We start from the raw sequence: 16,737 nt of genomic DNA on the forward strand, positions 1-16,737 counted from the left end.
CGAATCCAGTTCCATACCGAGATAAGAGATCCTCTGCCCGGGGGAGAGTTTGCTCTTGTCCCAGTTGACCCGAAGACCCAACCGACTGAGGTGAGCTAACACCATGTCCCTGTGTTCGCACAACTGCTCCCGCGAGCTGGCCAGGATGAGCCAGTCGTCGAGGTAGTTGAGGATGCGAACGCCCTGTTCCTTGAGCGGAACAATGGCCGCCTCCGCAACCTTCGTGAAGACGCGGGGCGACAGGGCCAGCCCGAAGGGTAGGACTTTGTACTAATATGCCCGACCCTCGAACGCAAACCGTAGGAAGGGTCTGTGACGAGGCAGAATCGAGACATGAAAGTACGCGTCCTTCAGGTCGATCGCTGCGAACCAATCCTGGGGACGGACGCATTCGAAAATGCGCTTCTGCGTAAGCATCTTGAACGGCAGCCTGTGAAGGGACCGGTTCAGGACACGCAGATCCAGGATTGGCCGTAGCCCACCGCCCTTCTTTGGTACAATGAAGTAGGGGCTGTAGAACCCTGACTTCATATCGGCTGGAGGGACCGGCTCGATTGCATCCTTCGCCAGGAGGACAGCAATCTCCGCCCGGAGAACAGGTGCATTGTCCAGGGACACCTGAGTGTAATGGACACCTCTGAAGACCGGGGGACGCCGGGCGAACTGAATCGCATAGCCGAGTCTGATAGTGCGAATGAGCCAGCGGGACGGGCTGGGGAGCGCTATCCAGGCTTCCAGACACCGAGCCAGCGGGACCAAAGGCACCACAGACGCACCGGGGGTGGGGCAGCGAAGCAGAGTGCTGGAACCCGACTCGGACGGCGCAGCGGCCCGAAGTGGGGTCAGACTCTGCGAGGTGACAGTGTGAATGGGAGACGGCTGGGGGGCGCCCTCGACCATCACACTGGGACCTGCTGGCGAAGTGAGAGTGGGCTGCGAGTGGCAAGGCGGAGCCTCGCGCGCTGACAGCCGCAGTCTCTTGTGACCTGGAGGATTGGGAAACTGCTCTTTTTGTGATGAAGTGGGTACCACTGGACTCCGGAGAGCCAGCGGCGGGACAGACAATTTCACAAATTCCCCCAGGCCCTCCTCCGGGGGTGGGAGAGACGATGGAGTCCTCTCCCGAAGAGCAGGAACCTTCCCCTCCAGGTTGCCCGTCTCAGGGTCACGTCTTCCTCGACCTCTTGCCACCTGGCTTGGCCTGAGCGGGCTGGGCGCCGCGTCCGCGACCGGCACCCTGCTGTTTGGCTGGTGTAGGCTGCTGCTTTGCCAACTTAGCAGGGGCGGAGGACGACGCAGGCGGGCGCCCTCGGCGACGAGCGGGCTGAGGCTGTGCTGCCGGCGGCGGGGCAGGACGTGTTTGATAGCCTCAGCCTGCTTCTGGGCGGCAGAGAACTGCTGGGCGAAGCTCTCTACCGCGTCGCCGAAAAGGCCGACCTGTGATATGGGGGAGTCCAGGAACCGATATTTGTCGGTATCCCTCATATCAGCAAGGGTCAGCCAGAGGTGGCGTTGCTGGACCACAAGCGTGGCCATCGCCTGACCAACAGAACGTGCCGTCACCTTAGTCGCCCGGAGGGCGAGGTCCGTGGCGGCACGCAGCTCCCCAAGCAGCTGCTGGTCAAGACCTCCCTGGGGCATTTCCATCAACGCTTTTGCCTGATGAACTTGCAAAAGGGCCATGGCATGCAAGGCGGAGGCAGCCTGTCCGCAGGCTCTGTAAGCTTTCTCTGTCAAGCCTGACGAGAATTTACAGGCCCGGGATGGGAGACGCGGCTCACCGCGCCAGCCAGAGGCCGTTGGACACAGTTGCATCGCAACAGACCTCTCGACTGGGGGAATCCGCGTATATCCCCTAGCCTCCCCGCCATCCAGGTTGGTGAAGGCGGACGAGGGACCAGGTCTCACACGAACGCTATAGGGCGTCCGCCAGGACCTGGTCACCTCATCATGCACCTCCGGGAAGAATGGCATCGGGGCAGGGCGCTGGGGACCAGCGCGGGCCGCCCCGAGGTACCAATCATCGAGCCGAGAAGGTTCAGGACACGGTGGAGGGTTCCAGACGAGCCCGACCTTCTCGGCAGCCCGGGAAAGCATAGCCGTCAACTCAGGATCAGGCTCGGACAACGCTACGGTCCCGGAGGGAGGTAACGCAGCCGAGTCCTCATCTCCCGAGGACTCTTGCTCACCTTCCGATGCCGCGATCGACATGCAGTCATCCGCCGGTGCTCCGAAAGAAGCGGCTGGTCGCTCCGTAGAGGGACCACCTGGCGGGGGCGGTGCGCATTATGCAAATATCGCACGCCAACTCCATTGGCCTGTTGTAGTTCACTCGAAGCTGATAGGGCTCTCTAGCGATATCCCAATTCGTCGGTCACTACTGACGTACATCGAACGTGACCGACTGAAAGGGAACTGACTTTCATAATGTTTATTATCAAACTTTTCATTTTCATCTCTTTTCGTTCAGTTTAATACATTTGTCTATTATTTAATCCAACTGATCTTAATGGTTAATCACTGGATCATTTGGTACACCTATAGATTTCTATAGATACAGATTCTATAGTTTCTACTTTGTTTGCAATGTCCAATACGGATAACCAAAAGTAATGAATTCTTTTTTCATTATAAGCAAGTTATCTTAGATTATAACTAGGGATGCACCGATCCGGCTTTTTCGCTTCCGATACCGATTCCGATACCTGGGATTCAGTATCGGCCGATACCGATCCGATCCGATATTCAAGTAATAAGAAAAGTGCTAAATTACCTAATAAACTGTATGCCTCACTTAGGGCTGTGACGGTCGGCATGACAACCGTGCCACCGTGGTCGTGGAGTGTCACCGGCGGTAGTGTGGTGTGTATATAATATATCATCTCAAAGGTCGCGTTAACCGAAAATTTTCCGTCATTGATGGATTTTTTTTTTAGCAGTGACGGAAAAAATCTGCAGCCTGTCCGTCATTTTGACAGATTATGTAACTTGTAACTGTAATTCCCACCCCTGTCCAGTTGGTGGTGAGTGCGCTCCAGTGTGGCAGCAGAGCGCGAGTTCAGTCTCCAGAATAAAATGAAAACGATGCGTTTGATTACACACACCCAGTTTGTCCATTTTATTATATATTATATTATAATACTTATGCTTACATAATTAAGTTTCTAATCCATTTTGTTTTAAATAGTTTGTTTTATTTTTCTTGCTGCTGACTATAAGTTTATGGTCAACGAATGGCTTTTCTGAGGTATACGTGACATTGTTTACAACACTGATTGAACTGACGTGATACAGATCTCGGTAAGCTACTGTATCTTTCAACATATTTTTTTGATATTCATTCATGTTTATTTCATTCTGTAAAGTAGTAAAGAGGAAGAGATGATCGTGTTCACTCATGATCCTCAAAAAGTGTTGAGATGAAAGATGAAAACTGAAAAGTGACGCAGACTTTGTTTAACTTTTTTTTAAATAATACTTTCTTTTCATAATATAAATAAATGCATAGCCTAGGCCTATTTGTTTATCCTATAAGTTTGTGAATAAACATGAAAATGTGGACGAAATCAGAAGCTATTAAATGTCTTATGATTAAAATATAAAAATTAAAATGATGCAGCAACATATGATAGATAGGACAGAACAAAAAAAAAAAAATGCTATTAACAATCTTTCATTGTGCAAAAGTATTATAATATGAACGCCTCCCATACAGAGCGGCACAAAGCGCTTATGCGCACCCTGTGTGCAGAATGATGCGCTTGAAGCACCATGGAGTCACATCGCTTAGCGGCAGCGCTCCTTATTAAAAAGTTCAAAGCACAAAGTGAAGATATATTGATGCGTATTGTATTACCGGTATCTTGATTAAGTATAATAATAGAAACATTGATTCATCTTGGAGAGTTGAACGCGACACGCAGTCTGAATGGAGAATGGAGAATGACTGACAGCTGCAGCGGAGGGAGGCATTTACGTGAACTTTAATTTAACGACTTAAATATTTATCTGTACCTCAAATTAAACTATGGAATGGCTTCAGAACACTTGGAATATAGTGCACAGAAACTTTATGGTGCTTTTTAATGTTTTTGTGCCTTTTGTGGAGCTTAACAATAACACAGAATAGTACAAGCACAATATCGGGTTTGGATCGGTCCCGTTTGGCCGATACCCGATCCGGCAAAAATGGCAGTATCGGAGCCGATACCGATCTGAATTTCGGATCGGTGCATCCCTAATTATAACCACTATGTTCAAAGTGTGTGTGTGTGTGTGTGTGTGTGTGTGTGTGTGTGTGTGGTCATGGTCATGGCATTCCCTACGTTATAGGCAAATGTCCCCACCAGTATAGTAATACCAGTAAATTCTGACCTTTTTTTTTTTTTTTTGGTCCCCATGAGGAAACAAGCTTATAAATCATACAGAATTATGTTTTCTGAAAATCTAAAACATCAAGTTTTCTGTGATGGGTAGGTTTAGGGTTAGGGGAGAGAATATACAGTTTGTACAGTATAAAAACCATTACTACATCTATGGAATGTCCCCATAAAACATGGAAACCCAACGTGTGTGTGTGTGCGTGATAATGTTACATTACATTATGTGTGCCATGTGATACTGTAAACAGATTACCATGGTAGAGACTGCCACATTATTGTAACTCACTCTTATAAAGGTCAACTACAGTATAGATTCAGTCATATGGCACAGTGAGAACATTGGCAGCAAACTGTTCTAGCACAAAACATCGTGGCTGTTTCATACACCTTTTGATAACACGCTGAATACTATTACAAAACATCACAGATTTTATGCCAATTATGTAATTTAGGTAATGTAAGTGTATTTTCTAATATGGCATCTGTAGCCTGTGTAACTGTAATTATTTCAGCATCAAGGGTGATTTGAAATATGTATCTTGCATTATTTACTATTGAATTAACTGACTGTTAAAAGTACTAAACTGAAAAAAAGAACATACTGTTGTGTTTCTGTGATTAAACCAAATGTTCTCATTACATATTACAATTATCTTGTGTTTGAAACAGTGATTATGTAGAATTAAAATATGTATAACTAGAATGAAAGCATGAGATCAGGTTTTGAAACAATGACTAGCTGTGTTACAAGTGTGATCAGTTTGGATTTTTGTACTGAGAGTTTTGAAAATGTACACCTTACTTGTGAAAATAGTACCAAAGCAAATAAAAAAACCCCTGTAAATCTGGCACCCAATGTACAAAAAGGGTAGCCTAGATACGTTTCGCACCAATTGTAGCTAAATAGCTAAAATACCATATTGTTTACTTTACACCAAGTAAAATAGACTTGCAAGAGGGTTGGCTATTTGAACTAGTGTAAATAGAGACTGCATTATTTATTTAGCTGTTTTTGTCGACTCACCCAGTTGCTCCAGTACCACAGTTGCATTGGCTGAAAGTCCTTCAGCAAACACTTTACACATGTAAACTCCTTTATCCTCAGTTCTGACACTCTTCAGTCTGAGAGAGAAGTTTCCTTTGTGGATTTCATCAGTGAAGAACTCAACTCTGTCTCTGTATTGCTCATCTGATGAATCTGGTAAAGTCTTATTTTTTTCATAGAGCAGAACCATAATATCTTCATCTGTTCTTATCCATGAAACCTCTTCAATGTGTTCAGGTTTGATGTGAGAGTCTACAGAGCAGCTCAGAGTGACGTCTTCACCATCATATGCAGATATGGACCGATTAGATCCTGATACTAGCAAACGCTCTGAAAGAATAAGAATGGTTTAAACATAAGTTTAAAATACATAAAATGTAATTTCATTGAAATTTTCACTAGAACTCAAGTGGCTCTCACTCACCAACATATATTTGAACCTCAGTCTCTCCAGAATCCTCCTTAGTGTAAACTTTACATGTGTATTTCCCCTCATCTTCAGCTGTCAGATTGTCCAGACGGAGGGAGAAGTTTCCATGTTGAATCTGATCAGTAAAGAAATGAGCTCTATCATGATAATCCTGCTGCTGGGCCTCTGGTCGACTCTCACCATCCAGAAACAGATGAACTGGAGTCTCTGAGTCTGTTCTTCTCCATTCCACCTCCAGACCCTCCGTTAGTAAAGGTTCATCAACATAACAGGGCAAAACCACTGAAGATCCCAGAGGAACAACCAGAGGACCAGAAGGACCGCGCACAGTGAAGCCTGTCAAGAAATAAAGAAACTTGCTTAAAAAATGAGAAAGAAAAACTCGACGGCTTTTCGACTATCAACGTAAAGTGATAATACGTACCATCAGCGATCATCAGAAGCATCGATATAACAATAAACTTAATGTCCATACTTTATACAAAGAAAGAGCTAAAATAAAATCATAATTTTATCAATAAAATTAGAGTTTTACTCGACAGTCTTTCATACGAGGCCACGTCTGAATAAACACTTTTACTTTCGCTTTCTTAAATTGCGCGCGTCATTTAATACAGTTGAACTGTGAAGGACAACTGCAGAAAATACCGTCGAAATATCACTTTCTGTTGGCTCTATACTGGTTTCTGTTGATATATAGCTACTTGAATAACAACAACTCCCGTATACATTACAATCAAAAAGGAAGAAATGGCAATAAATGATTGCGTGTTTAACAGACACAGCACAAGCTCCTCTTGTTGTTTATGTTCTGTATTTTGCTGTAGGCTACTCCCCTAGCCTAGAGAAATCATAGGGCGAGGCTGAATTCAGCTTTTTATTCGCAGCTTTATTGACGCTATCCGGTCCACCTTAAAAGACGCGACGCTTCCACGTTCTTAGATTCTTATTCGAACTCTTTTTCATGCTTTTTAAGGGATTGCGTTGCTTTTTGTGTCTATTTTCAGAATTAAAGGAAAATAAACTATTTTGATATGCAAATAACACTGATATATCAGCGAAAATAGACTGCAAAAATATAAAGTCAGGGCCGTCGCTGGTGGGGTGAAAGGTGGTGACAATTATAGGGGCCCCCACTGCCCAGGGGGCCCCACAAAATCCAGCAGTTAAACTATAGGCCCCTGTTCTGTGAATAATTCTAATATTTACATTAGTTGTATGCCAGAGATTTTAATGGAAACCACAGAAACATGCAATTTGATGAAATTAGTTTTCCAAATATCTGCTCTTCACCCCTCCAGAAAAATGGTTTAGAGTTGGACTAAACCATTTTTCTGGAGGGGTGAAGAGCAGATATTTATTAATTATTCCGTCAGCGATAAACATCTGAGGGACCCAATAAAATAGTAAGTCCCACCCTATCTCGTGAATAGGGCCAATCAGTGTTGACGCGGCAGCTAAAGTTAGAGAAGAAGTTGGTGGAAGAGAGACCGATTGAAAATGAAACGAAAACATAAATCAGGGTACCAGAAACGCCATGAAAAGAAGGAGATGGAGGCCAGAAGAGCTGCTGTATCCCAGTCGATCAAGACATTCTTTACGACAGGTTAGTGTAGCCTATTGTCATTTCGCTGCCCGATTAACTTTTGTGGGAAAAGTACCGTCTACCGCTGCCGGGTGGGTGCTTTCATTTTTTTCATTACCGGCGCTCAAAAGAAAAACTGGACACGAGTCACGACGCATATCACAAGCACAAGCATATTGTTTAAAGCGCTTATATGTATAAAAGTGACATTATGCTACCCACCTGTCTGCTAATGACTTATTTAATCACATTAGAGAAAACACGCATACAGCACTGCTCTTGGATGGCTACATTTATTTGCTTTAAAATATATTGTGCAGTGCCAAATTATCTTTATTATTTTATTTTTTTATTTTAAAAAAATACATTTGACTGCATTCTTGTCAATTTCTGAATGTTTACTTTTTGATTTATGAATTATATCAGACTGATGGGAGAAACTATTAAATTGCTGGACTTGGATTTTATTGGTTTTCATTTAATAATTTCTCATTTGTTAGTTTTTTATTAGTTTGTCGTGAATAATTGCATGAGGATTTTAAACAGTGTTTAATAAGTTATTGCTTAATTGCATTTTTTTAATGTAATATTTATATAAACATTTAACTTTTAAAATAAAGGGTTTATAACTACATTACCATATTCTGTTGCATGTAAATAGACTGTCAATGTGATATGATATTAAGACTAAACTTACTATAATGTCTTGCAGATGTAGCATCGTCTGATTCGCAACCCCATTCCAAAGATGACTTGGAGGGTCAGAGTGTAAGATACTCATTGGGCATATTGACTTGTCATGAATCTTTCTATTGTTTGTATTTAGTATTTACTAGTCACATCTATTTTAACAGAACCAGATTAGATAGTGTTTTTTTTGTTTGTTTTGTTTTTTAATAACTATTTGAGTCATGGTATTTATCTACAGAGCCAGGTTCCTCAATCTAGCAAATGCATAATTGAAAGCCAGCTAAGCAGACAGCTGGACTTCAAAGACATCATAAGTGACTTTGCTAACAAAAAGGTCAGACAATGGGATTTTGGTTCATCCTAGGTGAAGTGACCTAAGGTCATGAAAGGTTAAAGATCAATCAAACTGATATACATATAATCATTTGTATAATTTTCATAGTTATTTCAAAGTTTAATCCTTTTTGAAATTTTAGTGTTTGCTCTCTGTTTGTTTTAATATTTTGTTTTTGATGTTCAGTAAAAACCTTTATTTATTTGTTATCTGATTGTTATTTTGTAAGAAACCCCTATTAGATTACATGTAGGCCTCCATGCTCTTATATTGTACAATATATGATATAGGCGGAGGGTGGTGGGGGCCCATGTCAATATTTTTTTAGGGGGCCCCCAATCTAGCTACAGACCTGGGTGGAGCTAAACTCTGCAGGACAGCGGCACTCCAGAACTGATGTTGCCTATCCCTGATCTATAATTTTGTTTTTAAAGCTATATTTAAAACATTAATTTTATAGTATTGTGCAGTTATGTAAATAAACACAATAAGTATGTGAATAAATCACTGCATATCAAATCCACCTGGTTTCTGTAACTATCTCCTCTGTAACACTATTGTAGTCAAAGCAGAAATGATCCAGGTTACCTATGATCGTTTAACAATAACATTTAAGAAGTATATTAGCTACAGTAGCCTTAGCATATTAGCATCATGAGCCAAGCAATATTTTAACACCAAATACCATATATTATGAACATAAAGATTAACAATCATAAGACTGCACATTAAAAAGAGCATCTCAAAAAGAGGAATTATTTTTGTATATGTCCATAGTTCAGGTAACTTTACGGCTTGAAAGACCTTGTAAAGTTTCAAATTAAACTGCTATCTTCCCCTGTATGAGTCCACTTCCCCATTGAAGTGATGTCATCTCCCTCTCTTCGATTGATTGGCTAGAGGAGGAGCTGTCAATCTAGAATTAGACCAATGAACCAATGGTGACGCTTAAGCCCGCCCTAATTTACATGAAACTCAAACTGCAACATTTGGAAACGCAAGAGCAGAACGTGGAAAGAAGAGCAAAGAGAAAAACAGCACAAGCGTACAAAAGAGTAAAATATGAGCAGAAAATGTATGAGAGCACAAAGTACAGAGAAATAAAAGCAAGGAAAACAACTTTTAAGAACACATAAACACAAGTTTAAGATTTGTGCAATATCATTTTTAATGTGTTTAAAGTTTTGATTCATGCTTGTTATTTTTTTAAATGCACTTTTAATTTTTCGATTCATGCTTATTATATTTTAATCCGTGACCACATTCTTTGCCATTCTGATCATTTTGCATTCTTTTTTTTTAAGTTTGTGCTATATATTTTTATGTGTTTTTTAATTTTTGATTCACGCTTATTATTTTTTGATCCGTGACCGCAATACTATTAGCAGGAATTTAATCCCATACGTCAGGACAAGTGCAGAGATTACCATTAAAATCACTTTCTGTTGGCTATTTAGTGGTTTCTGTTAATATACAGGTGCTGGTCATATAATTAGAATATCGTGAAAAAGTTCATTTTTTTATTGTAAATTATTTTAAAAAATGAAACTTTCATATATTCTAGATTCCCTACATGTAAAGTAAAACATTTCAAAAGTTTTTTTTTTTTTTAATTTGTTGATTAGAGCGTACAGCTCATGAAAGTCCAAAATCCAGTATCTCAAAATATTAGAATATTTACATTTGAGTTTCATTAAATGACAATCCCTACAGTATAAATTCCGGGTATCTCTTGTTCTTTGAAACCACACTAATGGGGAAGACTGCTGACTTGGCAATGGTCCAGGAGACAATCATTGACACCCTCCACAAAGAGAGTAAGTCACAGAAGGTCATTACTGAATGGGGTGGCTGTTTACAGAGTGATGTATCAAAGCATATTAAATGCAAAGTTGACTGGAAGGAAGAAATTGGGTAGGCAAAGGTGCACAAGCAACAGGGATGACCGCAAGCTTGAGAATACTGTCAAGTAAAGCCAATTCAAACACTTGGGAGAGCTTCACAATGAGTAGAATGAAGCCGGAGTCAGCGCATCAAGAGTCACCACACTCAGACATCTTCAGGAAAAGGACTACCAAGCCACTTCTGAACCAGAGACAACGTCAGAAGCATCTTACCTGGGCTAAGGAGAAAAAGAACTGGACAGTGAACAGTGGTCGAAAGTCCTCTTTTCAGATAAAAGTAAATTTTGCATTTCATGTTGAAATCATGGTCCCAGAGTATGAAGGAAGACTGGAGAGGCACAGAATCCAAGCTGCTTGAAGTCTAGTGTGAAGTTTCTGAAGTCAATAATGATTTGGGGGGGCCTTGACGTCTGCTGGTGTTGGTCCATTGTGTTTTATCAAGTGCAAAGTCAATGCAGCCATCTTCCAGAAGATTTTGGAGCACTTTATGCTTCCATCTGCTGACAAGCTTTATGGAGATGCTGATTTCCTTTTCCAGCAGGACTTTAGCACCTGCCCACAGTGCAAAAACCACTTCCAAGTGGTTTGCTGAGCATGATATTACTGTGCTTTATTGGCCAGCCAATATGCCTGACCTGAATCTATGGGATATTTTCAAGAGAAAGATGAGAAACAGTCGATCCAACAATATACAGATGATCTGAAGGCTCAATAGTGCCTCAGCAGTGCCACAGGCTGATCACTTCCATGCCACACTTCACTGATGCTGTAATTTGTGCTAGGAGCAAGTCATTTGCTGTAATATGTCCTGCCGATCAAGTATTGAGTGCACAAAAGAACATACTTTACAGAACTTGAACTTTTCTGTTTTGCAAATCCATTTTTTGATTGATCTTAGGAAATATTCTAATATTTTGAAATACTGGATTTTGGACTTTCATGAGCTGTACGCTCTAATCATCAAAATTTAAAAAAAAAAAACTTTTGAAATGTTTTACTTTACATGTAGGGAATCTAGAATATATGAAAGTTTCATTTTTAAAAATAATTTATAATAAAAAAATGAACTTTTTGATGATATTCTAATTATATGACCAGCACCTGTATACTTGAACAACAACTTGCCTACTGCATTACACACAAAGGAGGAAATGGCAATAGGCTATTGATTACGTGTGACACAGCGAAAGCTCCTCTTGTTGTTTATGTTCTGTATTTTGCTGAATAGACTACTAGGTTATTTACTTTGAATAGGCCTACGTAGCCTGTAATTAACTGCTTATAGCTTAATATTTGTAGCATTTTATCAATTTTTGTTGTTTTTGTTTAATGAAGAAACAACAGTTTGGTGTTGGCTGTTTTGCTAAAATAGCATATTTGCCTTATTAGAGTGAATTCATAAAAATGTAATTGTGTCAGAATGACCAAAAGACTGAGATGACAAATTGGATATGTTTTGCTATTGAAAAATAATATTTAATCACTACATTCACAACTTTATACTCTAGAAAACTTGCTACTGGTCAACATGTCTAGAAATGATCAAGTTTACCAGACAAAATATCATTTCATTTTGGTGTTTATTATGTACTGTAACATGTATGCAGAAGTTATAGGCTAATTATTAGGCTAGTCGTCGCTCTGACAAAATGAGTTTTAAAATTTATTTCTTACTCTTTTTTTATCCATCATGATAGTATTTTTTGTGCTGACTGGGTTAGGCCTGTAACCACCAGTAGGTGGCAGCCCAACCCTGTCTTAATGAGTAATTCATTGAATCATTCATTCAAATGATTCTTTTTAAAACGGTTGATTCTTTTAGATATGAAGCAAATGACTCTTTACGAATGGGTCATTGAATCATTGACTCAAATGAATCGTTTGAAAGCACAGATTCATATCAAGTACGAAACATCACACTGTTGCTCTGAGATGCACAACTGCTCCAGCTTTGTTTGGACTATTTCCTTTGGCTAAACAGAGCAAAAACAGTCCAAAATGTGTCCAAAATGAAATTCACTCAATATTAACTTCTTGTTTGTTGGATTGTTGTAGAAAATCATTATCACATTCGCGATTGTGCTTATGCAGATATAAACCTAGCTAAAGAATTTTTTCTAAGAACATTTTCCATATGTTCAGTTTAGATTATGGAATTTTTAAAAGTTTTCTTGGTAGTGGAACGTTTTTTTTTTTTTTTTTTTAATTAATAGGCCTATGATGTTCCTGAAATATTCTTCCAACTTAAAAGGGATAGTTCACCCAAAAATGAAATTTCTGTCATTAATTACTCACCCTCATGTCATCATCATGAACACAAATTAAGATATTTTTGATGAAAAAATAATGGCTTTTTTCAACAATTTTTCCTCTTCCCTGTCAGTCTCAATAATGACCCGGCGTTCTGACGTAAACATGGAAGTGCTGAACTGCGTCAACTGTGTAGGAGACTGACAGGGAAGAGGAAAAATTGTTGAATAAAGTCGTTAATTTTGTTTTGTTTTTGAGCACAAAAAGTATTCTCGTCGTTTCATAACATTAAGGTTGAACCACTGTAGTCAAGTTGACTATTTTATTCTATTTTTATTCAATTTTTTTATGATGTCCTTACGACTTCTTTGGACCTTGAATGAGGTAATTTCGTTGCTTTTTATGGGTGATAAAAACATCTCGGATTTCATCAAAAATATCTTAATTTGTGTTCAGAAGATGAACGAAGGTCTAATAGGTGAGTAATTAATGACAGAAATTTCATTTTTGGGTGAACTAACCCTTTAATTTTTAGTAACATCTCAACATTATAAGAACGTTGATTTGTAACATTCCAAGAACATAAAATGTCCAGTTTCCTCAATGTTAATAAAACATCATTTGAAAGTTATATACTGCAGTCATTTTTTTTTTTTTTTTCATTTAGGCTACAATGGCCATGACTTTTCCCCAAAAGCTGCATCTAATTTGGATTTTAGTTATATTTTATAGTACAGCCTTTTTAATGCCGTTCAGAAATGGCAATTACAATTGCATAAATAATGCTGTAAGATTGTTTTTTTTTTTAATTAAATATAGAAATCCAAAATGTATTTCAGTGTTTCATATTTCAGTATTTAACACTCATCCAGGCCACCCCATGAACCCAGAGCAAAAAACACTGTTGTTGCAAACATAATTTACATTACTTTTAAGAATAATAAATCGAATGTTGGGAAAGTAGCAGTCCACATCACAGCAGATTCATGGTTTATTATGGGGCTATCGATTGAATCCTCAATTCAGAAACCAATTGTGTGCATCTGCAGGCAGAAATATAAAGTAATAATAAATATGTTAAGAAAAGTGTTTAAAGAATAATGTTTTAGTTGGAAAATACTGGTAATTCTCACATCACACTAGTGATAGTTGTGATTTGAATACATCACATACGGTCAAGTTCAAATATTTAATGCAAGGTTTCTTTAGTGTCCTAAGTTTTTGTAACTGTGACCTAATTTGCTGTCATCTCTGAACTGTGGTGTCTTAAGGATTGTTCCACAAAGAGGTACACGTATATAAACATGCATGAGCTTCCAGCAGGACTGCACAAGCTAGCGGCGCCATCTAGTGATTGTGTGCAGAACACCATCAGCATCTCAGCCAGGGTCCAAAGTTAAAGTCACCATGAAATCAAAATGGATAATTCTTATTTTTAAATGGAATATTGCAGTGTTTATTATGAAATATTTATTTGTACACATCACTTTTTTTATTCATGTGCATTTTATTCATAATATTTATTCAGAATAACCTCCCCTCCTCCACACAATGACATCTCTTCTCTTCTCTGATGATATGTTTACTGGCGTAAGGGAGGAGAAATAAACTTCAGCAACCTGTCACTCAAATGAGATCAAAGCAATAGGAAACAGCAACAATCCAATCAATTCCCGATTTGCTGTTTCACTCTGATATATGTCACAATAATTTCATAATTTCCATTTCATGCCAACTTTAACACTTGCCAAGAGTCTAATGTCAGTAAAAATCATCTGCTTCATGTAAACTCATATCTGCAAGTGCTGTAAGTTTGGGCCGCTTGTAACATGCATTTGAAAAGGCAACATGTTTCAACCATTCAAGCACTGACTGAATTGAATCTGAGTCAGTGCCATCTCTAAACACAGCCTGGATCTGCTGCTCACAAACCTCCACAAAGCACAAAACATTGAGTGACTGAGAAAGAAACAAGTATGTAATCTGTATTATACAGTAATATTTTTGCATTTTCTCCCATTTGTTTGTTTGATCTGCAGTTTTAGTGGCAACAGCATCACTGACACTGCGGCTCAGAAAATCTACATTCAGATGGTGTGTTTGTTTCAGCTAGCTGTATCTTATATCAGTGTGTGTTTTTATGTCTCTGTAGGCTTGTGACAAGCAGGGCAGGGTGAGAGCCGTGAGAGAATTTTATGTTATTGTGTTTGTGTGGGCGGCAGTCGTTCATGAGGGACTGCCGCCATTTTACTTTCGTTTTGTATTTGTTTATTTTGTATTAAAGTTATGTTGGAAGTTCGCCGGTTTCCGCCTCCTTTTACAAGGCTCTTTAACAACAGAATTTAATCCAGACAGCTCTTCCTCACAGACCGCCGATGTGAAATCTGGTGATGCCACTCTCTGAAACCAATGCACAACCAAAGCAGATCTAAAGAGATGTTGAGGTAACGTGTGAAGAGTTCACCCATCAGAGTCCCAGAGATGAATATATTCAGCAGATTATAAACCACATTCCTGTTTTACCATCAACTACAGTCATAATCAACAGTGGGTTTCTGTTGCATTAACTGTATTTTGAAAAATGACAAAATCCATCAAAATCCATACATCCATCAATTGCTTTCCCCTTCTCCATCCCTTTATATGATTTGTGTCATACAGCGTTATAGTTTTAATATTAGTTTTTATTTATTTTCTTTTTGTTTAGTTATTTTAATTTTCACTATCATTGTTAGTTTTAGTGTAGTTAATATAGTCCTTTTTTGTTTTAGTTTTTCTTTTCATAGTTTTAGTATTTTTAGGGCTTCTAATGTACAACCCCATTTCCAGAAAAGTTGGGACATTTTGTAAAATGCAGTAAAACTAAGAATCTGTTATTTGTTAATTCTCTTGAACCTTTATTTAACTGACAAAAGTATAAAGAAAAGATACATTTTTTCACTGACCAAATTAATTGTATTTTGTAAACATACAGGTGCTGGTCATATAATTAGAATATCATCAAAAAGTTCATTTTTTTATTATAAATTATTTTTAAAAATGAAACTTTCATATATTCTAGATTCCCTACATGTAAAGTAAAAAATTTCAAACGTTTTTTTTTTAAATTTTGATGATTAGAGCGTACAGCTCATGAAAGTCCAAAATCCAGTATTTCAAAATATTAGAATATTTCCTAAAATCAATCAAAAAATGGATTTGCAAAACAGAAAAGTTAAAGTTCTTTAAAGTATGTTCTTTTGTGCACTCAATACTTGATCGGCAGAACATATTACAGCAAATGACTTGCTCCTAGCACAAATTACTGCATCAGTGAAGTGTGGCATGGAAGTGATCAGCCTGTGGCACTGCTGAGGCACTATTGAGCCTTCAGATCATCTGTATATTGTTGGATCGACTGTTTCTCAGCTTTCTCTTGAAAATATCCCATAGATTCAGGTCAGGCATATTGGCTGGCCAATAAAGCACAGTAATATCATGCTCAGCAAACCACTTGGAAGTGGTTTTTGCACTGTGGGCAGGTGCTAAAGTCCTGCTGGAAAAGGAAATCAGCATCTCCATAAAGCTTGTCAGCAGATGGAAGCATAAAGTGCTTCAAAATCTCCTGGAAGATGGCTGCATTGACTTTGCACTTGATAAAACACAATGGACCAACACCAGCAGACGTCACGCCCCCCCCAAATCATTATTGACTTCAGAAACTTCACACTAGACTTCAAGCAGCTTGGATTCTGTGCCTCTCCAGTCTTCCTTCAGACTCTGGGACCATGATTTCAACATGAAATGCAAAATTTACTTTTATCTGAAAAGAGGACTTTCGACCACTGTTCACTGTCCAGTTCTTTTTCTCCTTAGCCCAGGTAAGATGCTTCTGACATTGTCTCTGGTTCAGAAGTGGCTTGGTAGTCCTTTTCCTGAAGATGTCTGAGTGTGGTGACTCTTGATGTGCTGACTCCGGCTTCATTCTACTCATTGTGAAGCTCTCCCAAGTGTTTGAATCGGCTTTACTTGACAGTATTGTCAAGCTTGCGGTCATCCCTGTTGCTTGTGCACCTTTGCCTACCCAATTTCTTCCTTCCAGTCAACTTTGCATTTAATATGCTTTGATATTTCACTC

The 16,737-nt window shown here is 39.3% G+C and overlaps 1 protein-coding gene and 1 long non-coding RNA gene across 9 annotated transcripts in view; one reads left to right on the forward strand and one right to left on the reverse strand.

Annotated features, from left to right (window-relative positions):
* LOC127509449 (uncharacterized) overlaps positions 1-16,737 on the reverse strand; it is a 103,855-nt gene that overhangs the window by 70,524 nt on the left and 16,594 nt on the right. The window contains exons 1-3 of one of the 8 annotated variants that reach the window (XM_051888177.1): positions 6,282-6,934; positions 5,852-6,193; positions 5,648-5,757 (exon numbers count right to left, since the gene is read on the reverse strand). In XM_051888177.1, coding sequence (XP_051744137.1) covers positions 5,648-5,757; positions 5,852-6,193; positions 6,282-6,330 — 501 coding nt within the window. In that variant the 5' untranslated portion in view covers positions 6,331-6,934. Of the gene's footprint in view, positions 1-5,406; positions 5,758-5,851; positions 6,194-6,281; positions 6,957-16,737 lie in introns of those variants that run through there. The other 7 variants (XM_051888175.1, XM_051888176.1, XM_051888179.1 and 4 more) reach the window with 7 other exon arrangements.
* LOC127509479 (uncharacterized) lies at positions 7,266-8,985 on the forward strand. The gene is made up of 2 exons (XR_007929235.1): positions 7,266-7,463; positions 8,155-8,985. It is a non-coding gene; the product is annotated as an uncharacterized LOC127509479 (long non-coding RNA).

Source organism: Ctenopharyngodon idella, chromosome 3, assembly GCF_019924925.1.
Source record: "Ctenopharyngodon idella isolate HZGC_01 chromosome 3, HZGC01, whole genome shotgun sequence".
In the NCBI taxonomy this organism is placed as follows: domain Eukaryota; kingdom Metazoa; phylum Chordata; class Actinopteri; order Cypriniformes; family Xenocyprididae; genus Ctenopharyngodon; species Ctenopharyngodon idella.